Source organism: Aotus nancymaae, unplaced genomic scaffold (assembly GCF_030222135.1).
Source record: "Aotus nancymaae isolate 86718 unplaced genomic scaffold, 86718_ANA_hifiasm-v0.15.2.pri h1tg000006l, whole genome shotgun sequence".
In the NCBI taxonomy this organism is placed as follows: domain Eukaryota; kingdom Metazoa; phylum Chordata; class Mammalia; order Primates; family Aotidae; genus Aotus; species Aotus nancymaae.
In genome coordinates this window covers 63,353,292-63,375,629 of record NW_026988417.1, presented here as the reverse complement: position 1 = coordinate 63,375,629, position 22,338 = coordinate 63,353,292, and the positions used below count along the sequence as shown (strand labels likewise).

Below are 22,338 nucleotides of genomic sequence, written 5' to 3'. Positions count from 1 at the left end.
AAAATTAATCAAATTGTATGGCCTAATCAAATGCTATTCTCCTAATGATCTAATATTGACATATCAGGTTCTCATAGTTAAAATTATAATTTGACAAAGTTATTAACATTTACCCTTCTCAACATTCAAGGGTAAAGTAAATTCAGAAAAAGATTATGCATTTTTTTAATATTTGGAAAGAAATAGAGATACAAAAGTAATGAAGTGATATGAATAATGCTATTATGTCCCATTTTATGAATATGGACATGGACCAGCTGTTTTAGATAATTAAAAATGCACTTTCATTTCAAAAGTATAATTCTAAAAGTAATATTTACATTTAATATTCACAAAACTAATATGATTGTTAAATATGATTAAAATCTCCCATTAGCAACAGTAGATCATGCATAATGAGTACATGACTGACTCAGGATCACAGAAGCTGTTGAAGTCCCTGGCAATCTCAATCAGAAATCTGTTTCACCAACTTTTTGCTTTTAGACTTAATTCTATTTTACAATGTATCTTGTCTCTATCTTATCTCGTAGCCCATGAAGTTCAAACCTATCCTTTCCCTTTGCTGACGAGATGACATCTGCCCTACACTATGTCCTGTTCACTGAGTCAAACAATAATCAAAAATCTTCCTTGATCTTTTAAGGTTTCATCCTTAAATTCCCTTCTACAACTGCCTGCTATGAGATTATTTACTTGGCTTTGAAAGTAGTCAAATGGTGATGACATCCGTTACCAGACTACCTCTGTTTATAGGATCCAATATGAACATATGGAATATGGAGTTAGGAGTGAATTTAATATGTGAGAAGATATTATAAGAAAAGGGAATGTGGGGTAAAACAGTAATCCAACAGAGTCCTATTGGGAAGAAAGAAGAGAAGAAAAAGAAAAAATAAATAACTTTGAGCATCGAGCTCACTCAGCACACTTTGTAGTATAAAAGATGGTGTCCCAAAAGTTGAATAATTTTGGAGGGTCTGAAGCATTCAAATGTTTGCAACATTTAAAAATATTATTTTTAGTAATTCTTGTCTTTCTTGAGAAATCAGATGACCTAACAACACTGGTCTGGCATTCCTATGGGGAATCTGTAGAGCTTGGTCAGGGATTGAGTTGTATCTGTTTTAAGCAAGTTATACACTTTCAACTTAACTCACTTCTTGCAATGCTCTTATTAACATTCATTTAGCCTGATTCATTCATTTTCTTTGTTGTTAACTGATTGGTTCCATAGGAATTTGAGTCTAGATAAAAAAGACAAAACAGAAATGTTATTCATCCATTTACCAATATTTGTTAATAATGTAGATTGTCCAAAATACAAAATATTGTACAAACTGATACCAATTAATGCAAAGATACTTTAAATTATAGGGCCTGCTTTAGGGAGATTAGATTGTAGAAAGGGAAATAAGTGAGCCCAATATTAGCTATAATCAAGGTGGAAATAGACCAGAATACCAAAATATGTTATTACTATATAAAAGAGAGAAAATCAGTTAAGAAATCAAGGACAGATATTAATGGAGAAAACTAAATCAAGACAGAAGCTTAGTATCCAGTTCAAGGGAAAGTGAGTGAGTATTTATGGAGAATGTTGAGGATATAAATCTCATTATCTCTATATGAGCTTGTAATATTAGGCATTTGGTTAAAATTATTTAAGTTTATATATATACATGTATAAGCATATGCATATATAGGTATTTTATATTCATATAATATATTTGTATAGTCTATACTTAGAGATTATATTGATATTATTGATCATTTGTCCTTCAGCATATATATAAACGCCATCAAAAATTTTTTAGAAAATTCTCCAAGGTTTTTAGTAAATATTTTGTGCCCACTTCCATGCACCTAAATAAAACCAGCTTTAGATTGTTTAATAATAATTAATATTAATTCAATATCAAGTTCCAAATACTTTATACATTATGTCTCTCAGTCCTTACAAGTACCCTGTGAAATTATCTCCAGTTTACTAATGTGAAACCTGAGCCTAAGAGAGGTTAAACCATTTGTTCACAGTAAGATAGGAAGTGGCAAAGCCAGGATTTGAATCCAGATAACCCAGAGATAATACTACTTTGATATATAATGACCTTCTGCAAAAGCCACTTTTTTATCAGTGGGAAAAAAGAAAATATTCAAGGATAGGACATTACAATTGGATTCATCAAGGACATGAATGTTTCTCATGTGATTTGTTAATTTCTGTTTATAAAATTTTTATTTAATCATTTATTTATTCTTAAATGTTTGTGGGTACATAATAGGTTCATATATTTATGGGGTACATGAGATGTTTTAAAACAGACTTGCAACATGGAAAAAGCACATCACGGAGAATGGGGTGTCTATCCCCTCAAGCATTTATCCTTTGAGTTACAAACACTACAATTGTACTCTTTATTTTAAAATGTACAATTAAGTTATTATTGACTATAGTCACCCTGTTGTGCTATCAAATGGAAGGTCTGATTCATTCTTTTTATTTTTTTTACCCATTAACTATGCTCATCTCCTCCTACAACCCCCTACTATTCTTTCCACCCATGTTGTTGCACATGACTGGATCTATTCTTTTCTTATGGCTCAATAGTACTCCATTGTATATATGTACCACATTTTCTTTATCTGCTCATCTCTTGATGGACACTTAGATTGCTTCCAAAACTTAGTTACTGTAAACAGTAATCCAACAAACAGGAGTGCAGAAGTGCTGCAACAAACACAGGAGTGCAGGTATCTCTTCAATATACTAATTTACTTTTTGGGGGTTGTATATCCAGGAGTGGGATTGCCATATCATATGTTAGTTTAATTTTTAATGTTTTGAGAAACTTCCAAACTGTTCTTCATAGTGGTTGTCCTAATTTACATTCCCACCGTCAGTGTACAGGGGTTCCCTTTTCTCCACATCCTCTCCAGCATTTGTTATTGCCCATTTTAACTGGAACGACATGCTATTTCATCGTAGTATTTATTTGCATTTCTATAATGATCAGTGATATTGAGTACATATTCATATACCTATTTGCCATTTGTATGCCTTCTTCTGAAAAATGTCTATTCAAATATTTTGCCCATGTTTTGATCAGATTATTAGATTTCTTTTTTTCTGTAGAATTGTTTGAGATCCTCATGTATTATGGTTATTAATCCCTTCCCAGATGGGTAGTTTGCAAATATTTTCTCTTATTCTAGGTTGTCTCTTAACTTTCTTGATTGTGTCCTTTCTTGTGCAGAAGCTTTTTAACTTAATGTGATCCCATTTGTTCATTTTTTGCTTTGCTTTCCTGTGATTGTGGGATATTACTCAAGAAATCTTTGCTTAGCTCAATCTCCTGGAGATATTTCCTAATGTTTCCTTGTAGTAGTTTTATAGTTTAAGGTCTTTAATTTTTAAATCTATTTTGATTTGATTTGCATGTGTCAAGATATAGGGGTCTAGTTTCATTATTCTGCATATGCATATCCTGTTTTTCCAGAAATATTTGCTAAAGAGACAGTTTTTTCCCAAGTGTATGTTCTTTGTAACTATGTCAAAAATGAGTTCACTGTAGGTATGTGGATTTGTTTCTAGGTTGTATAGTGTGTTTAATTGGTCTATATTCCTGTTTTTATGCCAGTACCCTGCTGATTTGTTTACTATAGCTCTGTAGTATAATTTGAAGTAAAGTAATGTAATTTCTCCAGTTTTTTTTACTTAGAATAGCTTTGGCTGTTCTAGGTCTTTTGTGGTTCCATATACATTTTAGTTTTTTTTTTCTATTTATGTGAAGAACAACATTGATATTTTAACAGGGATTGCATTGAATCTGTAGATTGCTTTGGATAGTACAAATGTTACAACAATATTGATCATTCTGATTCATGAAGATGAAATATGTTTCCTTTTTTGTGTGTATCCTCTTCAATTTTTTCATTGTTTTATAGTTTTCATTGTTGAGATCTTTCCCTTCTTTGATTAAGTGTATTCATGGGTATTTTATTTGTGGCTATTGTAAATGTAATTAATTTCTCTTGATTTATTTTTCACATTGTTCACTGTTGGCATATAGAGACGCTACTGATTTTTCTGTGTTGGTATTGTATCCTGCAACTTTACTGAATTTGTTTATTAGTTTTAATAGTTTTTTTGGGAGGGTCTTTAGGTTTATCCAAATAGAAGATTATATTATCTGAAAACATGGGTAATTTGACTTCTTTCTTTCCAATTCAAATACAATTTTTTTTTCTCTTGTCTCATTGCTCTAGCTAGGTCTTCCAATACTATGTTGAATAACAGAGGGAAAAATGAGCATTACTTGTCTTGTTACGGATTTTAGAGAAAAGGTTTTCAGGTTTTCCCCAATTCAGTCTGATATTAGCTGTGGATCTATCATATATGGCTTTTATTGTTTTATGGTATATTTCTCCTATATTCTGGGATTTTTTTAGGGTTTTTATGATGAAGGGATGTTACATTTTATCAAATTTTTTCAGTACCAATTGAAATGATCATATGGTTTTTATTCTTCATTATGTTGACATAATGTATCACACTGGTTGATTTGCATATGTTGAACCAGTCTTGCATCCCAGGGATAAATCCCACTTGGTCATGGTGAATGATCTTTCTAATGTATTGTTAAATTTGGTTTGCTAGTATTTTGTTGAGGATATTTACATCAAAAGTTATAAGAGATATTGGCCTATAGTTTTCCTTTTTTTGATGTCTGACTTTGGCATCAGGGTAATACTGGCCTTGTAGAACGAGTTTGGAGGTATTCCCTCCTCCTCTATTTTTCAGAATAGTTTGAGTAGGGTTGGTACTGATTCTTCTTTAAATGTTGATTTGTTAATTTCTCTTGAGTCTCCTCTCTAGAAATAAATAGTAGCTCCCTATTCTGAATTCTCAGGATGACTATGTTGAAAAATGTACAACAGAATTTGAAATGTCTTGTGACCTATTTTTTTTGCTTTTGTTTTGAGACGGAGTCTACTTCTTTTGCACAGGCTGGAGTGCAGTGGCGTGATCTCAGCTCATTGCAACCTCTGTCTCCTGGGTTCAAATGATTCTCCTGACTCAGCCTCCTGAGTAGCTGGGATTACAGGCACCTGCCACCATGCCTGGTTAATTTTTGTACTTTTAGTGGAGACATGTTGGCCAGGCTGGTCTTGAACTCCTGACCTCAAGTCATCAGCTTGCCTCAGCTTCCCAAAGTGCTGGGATTACAGGTGTGAGCCACTGCATCTGGCCGCCCTATCTTTTCAAACATTAAAATACTTGCTCGAAGACTCAGAAATTGTATATTAATACAAAATAATAGGACATGTTAAGTGAATGGGAATTTAAAGAAGAAATAAAACATTATATTAATCTTTTGGATTAGCAAAATTTTATCCCTTACGATACTCCTTTAACAAAATGTTCAGCAGGAACTAGGGGTCTAGAGCAAGATTTTATCTTTAATTTGTCTGTTTTCAATAACCCTTCATTCAATTAAATACCAGCCCTATCTCTTAGTCTCAGCTCTTAGTCTCTTTTAACTTTACTGTGTCCATTGTCCTCAATGTAATCTTTTCACTGTCCTCATCTCTCTCCATTTTCTGTAGTACTCAATTTTGTCACACTGCAGCTTCTGTGATGTTTTCAAAGCTTGAATCTAAAAATGTCATTCTCTTGTCTAGAACACTAAACTTTCCATGACAACTAAAGTTGAGTTAGATGTTTCTCTATATTCTCAATTTCTCATGCCTATTCTTATTTAAACATTTATTTCACTTATATTAGTAATTTACTTACTTTTTTTTTCAGATGAAGCTGTAAGTTACTGAAGGGGAAAAAGAACACATTGCCTGACAGTTGAATGACTGACAACTGATAGTTGACAGTTGAATGACTACATAAATGAGAGAGAAAGTTTGAAGAGTATGAAATTTAAAACATCACATTAAATGCTTTACATGGAGACAAGGAAGTATATTCATTATGACAATAGATCAATTTTTAAAACTCTATCACATCATCTGAAGATTGCTCTAAGAAGCTGAATTTGCTTCCTATGAATTTCATTATAATCTTCATTTTATAATAGTTGGAAAACAATAACTATGAGTACCTCTAAAAATAACTATAAAATAATACATAACAAATAGATCATCTTTAACATAACTGGAATCTGGTACTAGTTTGAGATACTTTTTAAAAAAAATTTACCTTAAAGTTGTGAAATTGTTTGTTATCCTTTGATTTTCTTACTTTCAGTAGGTTTTCAATTTTTTTATATACTCTAATGATGTGAGATATATGTGTATATATGTGTGTATATATATCCAGGTGTGATGGGGCATGCCTGTAGTCACAGCTATATATGTGTGAGATATATATATATGTGATATATATATAGCTATATATATGTGATATATATATAGCTATATATATGTGATATATATATATAGCTATATATATAGCTATATATATGTAATATATATGTAATATATATGTATATATTATTATAGTATATATGTAATATATATAGCTATATATATGTGATATATATATATAGCTATATATATGTGATATATATAGCTGTGACTACAGGATATTTACGATATTTAAAGTAGTTCTCTATATGTAGTTTAATGAATACTGAAAAATTCTCTCTTGTTTGGTTTGGTTTTTCAAGTCTGTTTTTATATTGATGCAAACTTATCTGTATATAATAACAGCTTTTTATATCTTTTCTAGAGTTGATATTCAAAGTTTTTTAAGTAAAAATATTGTTGAAGTATTGCCTGGTTTGATTTATAGTAGAAACTTTCAAAATATGCACAACTATAATATATCAATTAAAACAACAACAACAAAAGAAATTTCACTTGTCCCATAATAAACACTATTGTAAAAATTAGTCAGTCAGCAGGCACCCACTGATAATGTATGAGCACTAGCCACGCAGCTCTCTCAGTTCTTTACACTTTCTCAGATAATTAACCTCAAATAACTAATCTCAGAAAGAAAATCTTTTAAAACCCTAATAACTCCATTTTAATTTAACTGTGGTCTTCATAGCTTTTCCACATCTTTGTTTTCATTATATACCTGCTAATTTAAAAAATGTAATCCTTTATACACAATTATGTTAGTATAAAATATTTTTATCATAAATTTAGTTACATTGGATCTAATTTCAGCACATTGTATATATTGATTCAAATAATGGTGATCTCAATCTTTTTAAATAATCAAAGGAATTCAAATACTATTGCAATTTGATGCCCACCATCACCCTATGACAGGAGTTAGAAACCAGTCTGGCCAACATGGTGAAATCCTGTCTCTACTAAAAATGTAAAAAAAATTAGCTGGTTGTGGTGGCAGATGCCTGCAATTCCAGCTATTTGGGAGGCTGAGGCAGGAGAATTGCCTCCTGAGTAGCTGGGATTACAGGGGCACACCACCATGTATTCCTTTAGTAGAGATGGCATTTCACCATGTTGGCCAGGCTGGTCTCGAACTCTTGACCTCGTGATCTGCCTACCCATCAAGAATTGGGAATGTGAAGACATTTATTTTTCCTCTTTGTGCTTTCTTTGTACTGTGCTGTTATACTTAGTGTGACACATTGTGGTAGTGTTATTACTATGTGACCTCCTTGAAGGTAAAGGTTCACTTTTTACTGAACTGTGTTTTCAGTGGCTAGCATAATGTTTGGCACTTAGCTAGTGCTAATAAGTTTATTAAGTTAATTTTTAAATAATCTTACATAATTTAATTGAAACAACTATTTGAATTGGAGAAAAAAAGATAGACTCATTCACTCTCACAGAACTTAATAAAACACCAGCAAATTAATAGCTTTGACTATCTCTAAACTTTTTGATCATTTTTTATTTTTCCTTCGCTCCAAGTCAGAAATCAAAAAATGAAATAACATTGCCTAGTCAATCTACCTGCAGATATTGAAATGTGCCACTAGAGAGCAGCAGGATACTGTTCTGCCACCTTAGTCTGACCGCCCCCCCACCCCCGCCGTCCCCCACCCCAGACTATTATGGGGTTGATCAGATGACAGAAAGTATTCAGCAGAAAATTATTCTACTGCTTTATAAAGATGAACAATTATTTAAACAATTAAAATATATAATTTTGCCTCTGAGGAGTTTTTATATAATTGGTAATTGGTAAGTGGTTTATTTTTATTTTTGTACTGACAGCCTCAGTTTTGTTCCCTTATTTGAAAAACAATACATGGACCAAGAAAGGAAAAAATAATCATTAAGCAATTAAGAAGTGGAAGTGATCTTTTTATTTCACATATTACGGTAGTATTTGTTAATACATGTTCTTTTTAAATTTTTTAAAATTAAAAAATTTAAATTGTTTTTTTAAATTCCATGTTCTTTTTAAATTTTTGTCCAATGCCAACATATGTATTTTGTAATTAAAATGTAAATATCAGGGAAATAATTAAGACATTTTGGTGTCATTTTTCTTGAACTGGTTGAGATTGGCCAAATCTGATAGCAAATAAATGAAGAGAAGAAGGTCAGGAAAAGAACTCACTAGTGAGCAATATCACCTGAGCTCCTGCAGGTGTGATGCTCACATTGATATGCAACTGCTAGTGCAAGAGCTTTCAGCCAGTCACGAAATCACCTTTCAGAACAAATGGACAAAACCAACAAATTGTAAAAGCAGTACAGCAACAACAACAACAATGACAAAGATAAAATACCCTTCCCCATATAGCTAGGATCATATAAAACTTCTCTGAAAAAAAAATTATGAAATCTACAAAAAGATGAAAACTAAGCCTTGAGCAATTGAGAGATATGATGATTGTATATAGGAAGACATAAACTCAAACAGATAACAAATCTTTCTAAATTAATTAATAAAACAAAGCAATACAAATATAAGATTTGTTTTATATTTTAATTAATGCTGGTTCCAAGTTTGTACAAAAAAATAAACAAGAATAACTACACTTAAACTCTTTCAAGGAGGCTCCAACTTCAGGTCCAACAGGGTTGCAGGCACACCTTGTCTTCTAACGCCTTCAGGCCAGGAGTGGTGATGGCTTCCTACCAAAGCCAATTCCTGAGTTTCTCAGCATTTCTCACCACTTTATCTTGCCTGTATTTTCTTAAATAGTTCCTTCATTAAATTATCTTCAGCCAGATCCTGTTGAGTGAAATTATATTCCTGCTTGGCCACAGTCAATTATTTTTTTGTTTATTTCTTTGCTTTGTTTCAGTAAACTTGGAGTGGGGAAGGCTTTTCTATCCAGAGCTCAAAATCAAACACCACATAAGAACCTTAGTTAAGACTGACTACCTAAGATCAAACATTCTACAATGGTCGAACTAATGTACACCCCCACCAACAGCATATAAACGTTCCCTTTTCTCTACAACCTTCCTAGCACCTGTTATTTTTTGACTTTTTAATAATAGCCATTCTGACTAGTGTGGGATGCTATTGCATTGTGGTTTTGATTTGCATTTATCTAGTGATCAGTGATATTGGGCTTTTTTAACAGTATAGCATTCCTCAAAGACCTAAAGACCCAGATACCATTCAACCCTGCCATCCCATTACTGGGCATATACCCAAAAAGAATATATATTGTTTTATTATAAAGACACATGCACTTGTACATTCATTGCAGCAACAGCAAAGACATGGAATCAACCCAAGTGCCCATCAATGATAGATCGGATAAAGAAAATGTGGTATGTATACACCATGGAATATTATACAGCCATAAAAGCGAATGAGACCATGTCCTTTGTAGTGACATAGATGAAGCTGGAGGCAATTATTCTTAGCAAACTAATGCAGGAACAGAAAACCAAATACCATGTGTTCTCATTTATAAGTGGGAGTTAATGGTCACACAGAGGGAAACAACACACACTGAGGCCTACTGGAAGGCAGAGGGTAAGAGGAGGAAGAGGATCAGGAAAAATAACTAATGGATACTAGGCTTAATACCTAGGTGATGAAATAATCTGTACAACAAAACCCCATGACACATGTTTAGCTGTGTTACAAACCTGTACATCCTGCACATGTACCCCTGGATTTAGAATATAAGTTAAAAAAATTAAAAAAATCTGACAGACAAAAAAATGAAATTAAATAAAACATTTTGCATTGTAAAAAAATCCATTTAAAAGTAAAATGATATGTGATAAATGAGACTAAATATCTGTAACACTTAATATGGAATAAGGGGTAATACTTCTAGTACATAACACAGCTCCAAAAAATCAATTAGGAAAAGACAATGACTAAAGAAAAAACTGGAAAAGAATGTAAAAAAAGTAGAGATAAAGAAAGACAAATGGCTTTTAAATATAAGAATGCATGTTCAACCTCACTCATAGTAAAATAAATGTTAGTTAAAACTATGCTAGGTACCATTTTTTCTAACAAATTGCTAAAAATTAAACAGTAATAATACTTCATTACAACTACAAAAGACAATTGATCAATATCTAGAAAAATTAAAACTAATAAACATTTTGAACCAGCAATTCTAGTTATGGGAAATTATCTTAAAGATACACTTGTAAACATTCAGAATAATAAATTTACAAGATTATTCATATCAGCATTGCTTATATTAATAAAAGATAGGAGATAATATATTCAGTAAAGTCCAGTAAATACTTTACAGTAGAGATGCTTTCAAAAATGAGGAAACATGGCTGGATACAGTGGTTCATGCCTGCAATCCCAGCACTTTTGAGACAGAAGGATTGTTGGATCTCAGGAGTTCAAGACCAGCTTGTGCAACAGAGTGAGACCTCATCTCTACTGCAAATTAAAAAAAAAAAAATTGGCCAGATATGGTGGTAGATGCCTGTGGTGTCAGCTACATGAGAGGACAGCTTGAGCCTGGGAGGTCGAGGCTGGAGTGAGCAGTGATTGCACCACCGCATTCCAGCCTGGGTAAAAAAGTCAGAGACCATGTCTCAAAAAAGGAAAAAAAAAAAAGAAAGTTTTATATGTGTTGTTATAGAAACACCTGTTATAGGTAAAGAGCAAGTTACAAAACAGGCATTATTTGTATAAAAACTATGTGGAACTAAGCATTTAAAAATATTAGGAAGATATACAAGCCCTAATAATAGTGGTTATCCAATGGGGGTGAAAAATGAGAACTAGTCAGGTAGACAGAAAACAAGGATGGGAGAGATTCTTTACAGTATATCATTTTATACACTTATTTTTTGATGGGAAAGTTTTGCTATGTGCCCAGGCTGGAGTGTAGTGGGTATTTGCAGGCACAGTCACTGCACACTACAGTCTGGAATATATGGGTTTAAGCAATCTTCTTGCGTCAGCCTTCCAAGCATCCGGAACTAGAGGTATGGGCCGTGGTACCTGGCTTCTTTTTTATATTTAATCTTATTGTGATACAATTATTTTTTTCTTCTAAAAATAAAAAGGATGAATAATTAAAGTTTATGTAATAGAAATATATTCTAAAACTAGACATAATTTCCCCTTGATGCTGTTCTTGGATCCAAAATATGCAACTTTAGGAAGAACTGCAAACCCGGTGAAAAGTTGTCAGAAACCTCTTTTGCTTAAATCCAGTCCTTTTTTTCTCTCTTTCTGTCTCCCTCTTCTCCTTAATTCACATTGCAAACAAAATTTTGCTCATCTGTGGCCCTGATTGATGTGCATATTTAAGAGACCAACTCAAAAGGATCTTGACCATCCAGATACAGATTTCTCATTTCTAATCCCATAGCCTTAATTGAGAGAATGTCTACTTCCTTCTTGGTTTTCTGTGGTCAAAGAGAAAGGATCACTTACAAACTTGATTGTTGAGTTTCTAAGTCTGTAAAGTTCAGAACATTATTTTCAGCTGGAAAGAAACCCTGAAGGAAGTTTTTTATCTCCAGAAGTGGGATAACATTTTTGAATGTATAATTTTACATAATCTTTCAGAAAGGCTATGAGGAAGTTATATGAACTACATTTACAGATAGTGCTCAAGGAATTTAAATAAATTGCATAAGGTCACAGCGGTTAAGTTACAGAACTAGGATTCAGCTTCAAGTGTTCCCTTAGTCTAGAATCAGAGCTCTAAACCCTTTTACTGTACTCTTCCCTGAGTCTAAGCTCAATGAAAGCTACTCTATGAGGAGGCAAAACAGTTCAGTCTACTTCTATAGCTCTTTGATGGCCTAGCTTTAACCCAGGATAACATCTTAGCATCCAGAAGAAGAGAGTAAATTTACTCCCTTCAAACCACTCTCCATAAATATTGCTTATCACAACCAGGCTTTTAATAAGTACTGGACAGAAGATAATTCAGAGTTATTATCTCCGGGAAGTTAAGCTTGACTTGTTCTTTCCTATTTGAGCAAGAGACAGAGACAAGCTTGGGGCAGAGGAAGCAGCAGCATGTCCTAACCAAGCAAAGAGAGAACATGGAGCTCCTCCTGTCCCCTCGCACCTCTATGCTCACTCAGTTTTTTAGCTACTGTTCATTTTGCACATATTAAAATAACATGTGTGATGCTTTGCAGTTTACAAAACATGCTAATATTTTAGTATTTTCCCTGTTTCATTTAATGAAAGAAGTATTGTTATCTTTTATATTAAAAATAGTAGCCAAAATAATTACCCTGCATTGCTTAATTCATGACAAGCAGATAAGGCAGACTCACCATCACTTCTCTCCTCATTGTTGACCTGTATTTTTCAGCAGTCTGTGGAGGGCACCTTGAAGTTCCAGGAGAACAGATTATTAACATTTGGTTTCTCATCTCAGTGTATTCACAATTTTGTAGCATTTCTGATAACGTAAATTTTATCCAAGCCCTGTGCTCCTGGAAAACAGTGAAAGCCAAATAAATCTCTTCACCCTTTTGTATTCCAGAATCTGTATCACTGCAAAGATAATACTCCTCCCCCATGCCATAGATATGGCTCATGCATGGCTCCCTTTATCTGTGACAAGGGGAGAAACAGATTCTCCACATTCTCATCCTTTGCCTAGTGAATAATTAGCTGAACTGTTTAACCCCATGGACCAATGGAAAAAAATGCTGTTAACTAAATTGTGGTTAAATTTTTCTCCTTTCCTCAGGACTTTGACCCACCCTGGGCATGAACCAGCAAGCAACCCCTCCATAACATCCTATCCTGAGAATAGGCTGGCCTTAAGGTAAAACATTCTGTGATTTCTTCTTCTATCAGGACACCCTTTCATTCTATTTCTCCACACATGTTTCTTTCCAGTCTAGTCGATTCCTCTGTATGAAAGAAAATTCTTTCTATAGAACTCTTAAGACATTTGCTAATCTTGTGATCAAAATGTTCTCCCTCTTGCAAGAGCCCACCTTCCTGTACTACAGTAGTCACTCTATCCTCTGCCTCCTTCAAACAATCCTTTCAAATAAAGTTATTTTAAATACTGACTTGTTTTGTATTTGATATTACAACATTACAATTTAGAAGAAACATTCTCTGTATCACTGCCAGAATAAATGTTCTTTTGAAACATTAATCTGACCTTGTTATTCCCATGTTCTAAACTCTAAGCATGTGAGTAATTGCCCAATTCCACCTCATAATATCATCCCTGAATGTTTACAGACTTATTTCTCCCTTCTAATTACATATGACTTATACAATGAGAGCCTTTCATTGTCCTATTAAACTATCTTTTTTTCTTCAATTCGTGGAAAGGTAGATTCTTACTTTAGTGTCCCCTGTAACTATAATTTTAAAATGCAGTGTTATTTCCTTAGTCTATATAACATATATCACCACATAAGTTTATGTAACAATTATTTATTTAATGCCCATTATTCGCAATAGTCTAAAGATTCATAAATGCAAGAATCTGTACACCTTCTCTGCTATTGATAACTCAGTAACTTGGAACACGTTTAGCATACGCTAGATATTGAATAAATATTTATTTTATTCACTGAGTGAATATGTAAGTGTAATATGATACAGTATGGTCAGATTTAATAAGCTGTCTATAGAATGTATGCCACATTTTGAAAGAGAAAAGTATTTCCTAACAAGGGTTGGAATAAGATATATCTAACAGGTGACCTTGAATAATTCAGGGTAAGATTTGTAACTACAGATTTAAAAAATGGCATTTGGTTATTGTAGATAAAAAGAATAGTGGAGAACTGAAGATGATAAGAAATAATTTAGAGAAAGCATTTCTGGCAAAAGCATGGGAGATATATATATATATATATATATATATATATATATATATATATATACACTAGAATTATTGAAGATAAATGAGTAATTATGGCAGAGAAACAGATACTGAAGGGACTTGAAAACTTATTTGAGCAGCTTAAATGTATTTTGAAGATTCAAGAAACTGCTGCATGTGGTTGATTGGGAAGTGAAGAACTAAATTTTGCAGGATAGATTGGAATGGAGAGTAACTGATATAAAAAGACTAGTTTGGAAATTATTACAGTACTAGGTGGAAAGTAACAAGAGAATGAACCACGATGTAACACAACAGAAATTTGGGTTCAGACCAAGAGATATTTTTTAAAAACTTTGCAACTGATTAAATACAGAAAATAAGTGGGAGAGAGCTTAAGTTTGCTTAAAATTAAGGATTTTAAGCCAGACACAGTAGCCCATTTCTGAAATTCCAGCTACTCAGGAGGCTGAGGCAGGAAGATTGCTTGAGCCCAGGAGTTTAAGACCTGCCTGGACAACATAGTGTCACCCCATCTCAGTTAAACAACAAATACAATACAATACAATACAATAAATAATACAATACAATACAAAACAATACAGTACCATACAATACATTCCTCGACATCTCATTATAATGTGAGTATAAATTTGCTCCTTGACCCCTTCTGTAGAGATTGAGAGGAAAGGTTACCAGAAACTTTCACTGGCATTTCCGTGTCTGTTAGCTGTGGCCTGTGATTCAGAAAGGAAGGAAACACTAGAGCCAGGATGGCAAAAGGGCTGCAGCTTGAGAATGTTGCTTATCAGTAAAAACATCTTGAAAATATTTTTTATCTGTTGACAAGGTTTTTAAAATGCCCTCATGAAAAAGAGTCCCCCATTCCATCACTTCACCTTTTCAACTACATTCATATCTGCTGCTTATGTCCTTCTGTGGGTTTAGATGCCCAAATAACCTGGATGGGTGATGTCTTTCTAGTGCCTAGCAGAGCCTGTATTGTTTTGAAATACTAAAGCAGAGAAATCCTCTAAGGCAAAACTTAGAAAACAAAGGCTTAGCCTCTTTATCTGCAGTGAAGTGGAACATTTCCTCCACTTTCTGAAGATATACTATGTATATAGTATGTATGTAGCCATGAGGTGACTAAAGCAGATGTGTAATGACATGGAGCAGGAGAACAAGAGCCACAGAAAGGAGGTGGTTGTGTCACCAGAGGAAGAATTCCTTCTGAGGGAAAGTGAGCAGGGTGCCAAGGGAGTCAGGAGGCCAATGTAAGGGTGACTCAGGCATATTTCCTATGTAGTCCAGAACCAGGAATAGCTGGCATGTAGGGCAGATGCCAAACATGCCCTTCTGTCATGTTTAGAGAAGCTATTATAGAAACATGGTTAATACACTGTGTTTTTAGAACTGATTGTTTTCAAGGCTCAAGTTATTTTCTTGAAGCTCAGATACAAGGAATTAATGTTGCCTATGAAAGGAGATAGTTTCAAACCTTGTATTGCATTGTTTGAGATTCTTTGCAAAAGACAATAATTTTAGTTTTCCTAGTACTTACATTCCTTATATCTCTTAGACTAAGGTTACCTGATTTAGCAAACAAAAATGCAGAATTCCCAGTTAAACTTGGATTTCAGGTATACAACAAATATTAGTAAGCACCATGCAACATTTGAGAAATACTAACAAAATTTTAATTGCTTATATCAATTCAAATGTAACTTTATCCCCTGTATTTTATCTAGCAACACTACTTTGTATTTCTTCTTTTATTTCTCTCCTTAAAGCAGACTAATGATTACTATACAACAAGGACAAATATTCACTTTGATTTTTCTCAGTTTTCTTTGGTGTATTAGAAAAGCTAGATGATTTGTCTCAGAGAGCCTATAAAAAGCCAAGCCACCATTTATACATACGGTAACCTTGTGCAAAGTGAAAAGAGACAGTCCTTAGGAAAACTTATATCCATCTCTTTGAAAGTTACAATAATGTACTCATTTTTTGAGTAACAAGGCACTTTACAGATTTACAAAATTGGTGTAATCAATTATACAGTAATTATATAGTAAACCCACTCTAGGTACAGGAGTAATGATGCCCTGTTAAATCCCCGTACTCAGCCTGCACAATAGTACTAGGAAACCTGTAGGATCACAAAATGTGAGACTTGGAAATATATGAGAAGGTCATTCAGTTTAATGCTTAGCCTACGAGAGTATGATAGCTAATCTCTAAAGACATACATAAGCCTTACAATGAAACACACCTCTGAGTAGCCTGCTGGCAAAAATAGAATAGAGAAATGATACTGTGCCTTCTGAGACAATGTCATAATATGTGTAGTAGCTTCTTTCTAGGATTATTGCTACATTTACCCTGGGGGAAGTCAATTTTCATTTATGAAATCTAGCTACCAGAGTATCTTACTCAGGAAATTCAAGTGAACCACACAGAGAGGCCACATGGAAAGACAGCGATGCTGGCTATCTCTCAGTTGTTTCAACTCTCTTAAGCCAGGGATGACCATGTAAACAATACAAGTTAATCTTGATATTTTTCAGCTCTAGTAGTCATAAGAATTAAGTCCCAGATATATTGTCCCCATCAAGCACTTTTCAAGTCAAATTTCCAGCCATTTGAGCCACCCTAGCAGTGGCTTCAGGCATCATAGAGACCTCCTCATCTGTATTCTACCCTGAATACATTACTAATTCTCAAAACTTATAAGCACAATAGAATAATTGCTGTTTTAGTAAGTGTTAGAGTTGCTTATTAGATTGACAACCAAATGGAGGATGCCATCATTGCCAGGTAATGCCATAGTCTTCTACTAAGTACATTACAATTAATCCTTTTAGAAAGTATTAAGATGTAATTAGAATGCTTCTAAATCTTGTCTTTTTGTCTTTATTCTGCCTTCTGAAATTACAAGGAACAAAAGCAGGTGATGAGGCTAGCCACTTGGTGTAAAGTAGACTGCCCTGAAAGCAATTCAATTAAATTACCATGCACTGCAAGGCACAAGGACCAATGACCTACCTAGCCAAGCTTAGGCACAATTCAAGAAGCATCTGTATGGATCTATATGGATTATTAGAAGTCTGCAAGTGATTCTGAGCTAGTTTTAATTTGGAAATTGGGTATGTTTGGAGAGATATAGTTTTATTTTCTTTTTTAACTTATTTTTATTTTTTTAAGGCTAGTCAAGTGGGAGTGGAGAAGGAACAAAGAAATCTGTAACTGGTTGTGATCAATTAGTTGTAAACACCACTGCACTCAGACCAGCCAATATAGTTTTATTTTCTAGAACCCCTTTTGTTTTAGTCAGCATTTACTGAAAGAACAGACAACTGCAAAACATCTGAGATTTACAAAGAGAAACTTTATTTCCTGCTCATACTGCTGTGGCTCAGCTAGGCTCTGCTAAACATCATGTCTTTTCTTTTTTCTTCCTTTTTTTTAAATTGCATTTTAGGTTTTGGAGTACATGTGAAGAACATGCAAAATTGTTGCATAGGTACACACATGGCAGAGTGACTTGCTGCCTTCCTCCCCTTCACCTATATCTGGCATTTCTCCCCATGCTATCTCTCCCCAACTCCCCACCCCCCGCTGTCCCTCCCCTATTTCCCCCCAACAGACCCCAGTGTGTAGTGCTCCCCTCCTTGTGTCCGTGTGTTTTCATTGTTCAACACCCACCTGTGAGTGAGAACATGCAGTGTTTGATTTTCTGTTCTTGTGTCAGTTTGCTGAGAATGATGGTTTCCAGGTTCATCCATGTCCCTACAAAGGACACAAACTCATCGTTTTTGATGGCTGCATAGTATTCCATGGTGTATATATGCCACATTTTCCCTGTCCAGTTTACAAAGAACTAAAACAGATTTACAAGAAAAAAACAAACAAGCCCATTCAAAAGTGGGCGAAGCATATGTCTTTTCATTCATGATCCAATACCCATGTCACTTCAGCTGATGTCATAGAAAGTGACATCATCTTCTCTTCAGCCTCCAGTGCTGTTTTCAGTTGAACACAACTGATATTCTGGGTACTTCTAATGTGAAAATAATGAAATAAGTAAAACCAATAGAGGTATAATATTTTCATTCTTGCCACTTGTTTTTCAACAAACTATTTTTCCGGAGCTATCATGGGCTAGATCAGGGGTTCAACCAGGAATATCCCCAACTTTGGTCAACAAGTTATTCTCTTTACTCTCAATAACCAATGCTAACAAATGCTGAAAATCAAAGTGAAAAATGAAATCTCATGAGGCTATAAACTCCTTTTGCTATGTTTCTTTAATAATGGTTATTTTTAGAAACAAAGGAGTTGTTTCCACTCCTCTATGGAAAAGGGTCTTCTTGTTAGCTTAGCATTAACTGTGAGGTCTTGGTTTTGGGGTGTGAACCCTGAATATCTGAGACAGATGTCAGGTAGTTCAGAAAGTTTATTTTGCCAAGGTTAGGATGTGCACCCATGACATAGCCTCAGGAGGTCCTGATGATATGTGCTCAAGGTGGCTGTGGCACAGCTTGGTTTTATACATTTTAGGGAGAGACGACATATCAATAATATATGTAAGATGTACATTGATTCTGCCTGGAAAGGTGGGACAACTCTAGCAGAGAGGGGGGCTTCCAGGTCACAGGTTAGTGAGAGACAAATGGTTGCATTCTTTTGGGTTTCTGATTAGCCTTTCCAAAGGAGACAATTAGATATGCATTTGTCTCAGTGAGTGGAGGGATGACTTTGAATAGGATGGGAAGCACATTTGCCCAAGCAGCTCTCACTTTAACTTTTCCCTTTAGTTTAGTGATTTTTGGGGCTCCAAGACTTATTTCCTTTCACAGTTCCCTCCTTTTATTTTTTGACAATATTTTGGAGAAAGCTTTTTAGAATAAAATGAGTCTCTGGTCTCAGGTTTTGTCTGATCTCTCACATCTAGGATGGTTTATTTCCAACAGGTAAGTCCTGAGTTATTAGGAAAGCTCATTTTTAGCAGGTTGAGAAGTCTCACATCCTATGAAGAGAAAACAGGGAGAAAAACAACAACAAAACAACCAAAAAAATTCCCAGAAAATCAACATAGGTCACATTATTCTGAAGTCCATACAGCAGTAGGCAGGTATGAAAGTGACTTATGTATGTAAATAGGTTGCTGTTATTTTCTTCTGAAATTTAAGTTGTCTAGACTCAGTTTGCAGCACTTTAGGAACTCACAGGTTAGTTTTTGGTGATTTCAAATTAAAAAAATGAAAAAAGAAAAGAAAAAAATTGAAAACATTTTTTGGAGACTTGTAGCCAGGAAAAATTAGAATTCAGTCCAAAATGTTAAAAATAAGAAAAATAGAAAAATATTAGGCAAGACTAGAATCAAACAACAGATGTACTATAGTTTTTGAAACAATTTTTCTCTCTTCAGTTTCCCGCTTTTACTAAAGACTAATCTTGGTAGGACTGATTGGCTTTATTAAACTTGGCCAGACTATTTATATACAATGCAGCAAGAATAATTATTTCTCACATAGGCTTTTTAAATTGGCTTTGAAAGTACTTTGTTCCACAGAAGGAATCTCAGATAAAACTTTTTTCAAGCCAAAACCAGCCGTAGCTTTTTACCATCAAATACCTATGAGTTGGGTGAATTCTTCTCCTCTTGAGGTTTCAGGATAACTTGGTGATCCTGAACCTGTCAGAAAGTGACATTCTTTACTTACTGCAGGTCAGGAACCCTGTACAGGGACTGTGTAGTCAACGTATGAGGTCAGTTTTTTCAAAGGGCTTTTATTGGCTTTATCAGTCAAGTTTAATTCCTTAAAGAAAAACACACCCTTCCAGTCAAAGCCTTGGTTAAAATAACCAGTTTCTTCAATTGTGTTCTCTTACAAATGAAAATAGATTATTACATTAATACAAATAGCTGTATTGTTATAAACTAAGAATATTCACAGATAGTTTCCAAATTCTGGAGAAGTTGGTAAAGAAAAACAAGTATGCTCCAAATTGTGTTCATAGGAGTATACTTCATTGTTTTCTTTTCGGTGGAGGGGGGAGAGGTGGGTAATGGAATCTCATTCTGTTGCCCAGGCTGTAGTGCAGTGGCATGATCTTGGCTCACTGCAACCTCAGCCTCCTGGGTTCAAGCGATTCTGCTGCCTCAGCCTCCTGAGTAGCTGGAACTACAGGTGCGTGCCACCATGCCTAGCTAGTTTTTTGTATTTTTAGTAGAGATGGGGTTTTTCCACGTTAAGCAGAATGGTCTTGATCTCCTGATCTCCTGATCCACCCACCTTGGCCTCCTAAAGTGCTGGGATTATAGGCATGAGCCACCACACCTGACCTGGAGTATACTTAATTATTAACAGCTGTCAATATTTCAAAAGAAAAGTTTCCTTGACTCTGAAAAACAAAACAAAGGATCAGTAACAATTTAAATAAAAAGTTAAAAAGATTACTTCAGTCTTTTATGAGTCAGTCTATGCAGTTAATTCCTGTTCTTCTCAGTATTCATGAACATTTTAGCCCTCCATGAGTCCTGAAAGTGTTTCCTCTACTCTGATGTCACAATCTCCAAAGTTATCAGAAACATACATTCAAGAGCATCTGTTAAGAGTTTCATAGCTGATTGTAAAACCACCTGCTAAAGAGGATCAAAACAAGACAACAATTGTCCCTAGATGACAAAAAGTTTTAGGGCATCTAGAGTCAAAAACACAATGGAAAAGAAAATTTGTTACTTCTGCGGCACAGAATGATTTAACATAACAATTATAATTTTTACAGGTAGTGTACACTAAATCATATCAGAATTATAGGGGTTTCCCATAATCTTGGAACACATGCCAATAACATATTTATACAAATACAGTGCAAAGAACACCAAACACCATTTTATATTTGACAATGCTTTTTAAATTTTTATACCAAATAAACCAAACATGTAGTTTTTGGGCTTTAGGGAAACCAATATCTTAAAGGTTTAATTATGTCAGAAAAAGACATAATTTGTAATTTGATTTTGGAAAGTTTGCCAATATCAAAGGTTTAAAACATCTGATATCACAAAATAGGATCACAGGTCATTTTAAATTGTCATTTATTTAATCAAAGTAATAACTCAAGGATTTTAGATAAAGGCGAAAACCTTCATTCTCTGAGAGAGGACTTAATTTTCCAAACAATAAGCTTTAATGAAAACTGCATAAAGCCATTTAAATTTATTTTCCAAAATTTTATAAACAATCTATAAAATTTTTATCTTGGCCATGATGCAAAACTTTCATAAGCCTTTTATAACCTCTTTAAAGGAGTCAGTTAATGTTTCAAGGAAACTTTGTTAGTCTGACATAGGGGCCATATACTGGTCTAGCATCAGTGTGCCTTTGACATTAATGTTTAATTTATAGAGAAACTAAACTTTTTTATCTCTCAAAATTGGCCCTTACAATTTCACTCACCCACCTATTCTGCAATAGTCCCTGGGTCTTGAGGGGTTGAATAGCTTTAATTTCTGGCTCTGTGTCTCAACGATGCAGTTTATTTTGATTGGCACTGTATTAGTCAGGGTTCTCTACAGCAACAGAACCATATACATACAGGGGAGTTTATTAAGGAGTATTAAACTCACATGATCACAAGGTCCCACAATAGGCCATCTGCAAGCTGAGGGGAAAGGAAACCAGTCAAGTCTCAAAGCTGAAGAACTTGAAGTCTGATATTTGAAGACAAGAAGAGGCTGGGAGGCTAAGCCAGTATAATCTTTTCACATCCTTCTGCCTGCTTTTATTCTAGCCATGCTGGCAGCTGATTAGATTGTGCCCACCAAAATTAAGAATGGGTATGCCTTTCCTAGGCCCTGACTTAATTGTTAATCTCCTTTGGCAACACCCTTACAGACACACCCAGGATCAATAGTTTGCATCCTTCGATCCAATCAAATTGACATTCAGTATTAACCAACACAGGTATCTTCTTCTGGGCCTGAAGATGAGGCTTTAATTGGTGTCAGTGTTTAAGATTTAGCAGAACTTGGTGTCCTTTGTAGAGCCAGAAGTCAAAGCCCTATAATTCTATGTCACAAGTACTTTAAAAGCACATACAGAAAGATACA

General features: G+C 34.4%; 1 protein-coding gene across 26 annotated transcripts in view; it reads right to left on the bottom strand.

The window, feature by feature from the left end:
* The window catches only part of CSN1S1 (casein alpha s1), a 58,560-nt gene extending 45,152 nt beyond the window's left edge, over window positions 1-13,408 (bottom strand). For 17 of the 26 annotated variants that reach the window (XM_064367635.1, XM_064367640.1, XM_064367646.1 and 14 more), the window contains exon 1: window positions 12,694-12,998. In XM_064367635.1, the coding sequence (XP_064223705.1) occupies window positions 12,694-12,960 (267 nt within the window). In that variant the 5' untranslated portion in view covers window positions 12,961-12,998. Of the gene's footprint in view, window positions 1-1,160; window positions 1,248-12,693; window positions 12,999-13,368 lie in introns of those variants that run through there. The other 9 variants (XM_064367699.1, XM_064367695.1, XM_064367705.1 and 6 more) reach the window with 5 other exon arrangements.
* Window positions 13,409-22,338: the final 8,930 nt, after the last annotated feature.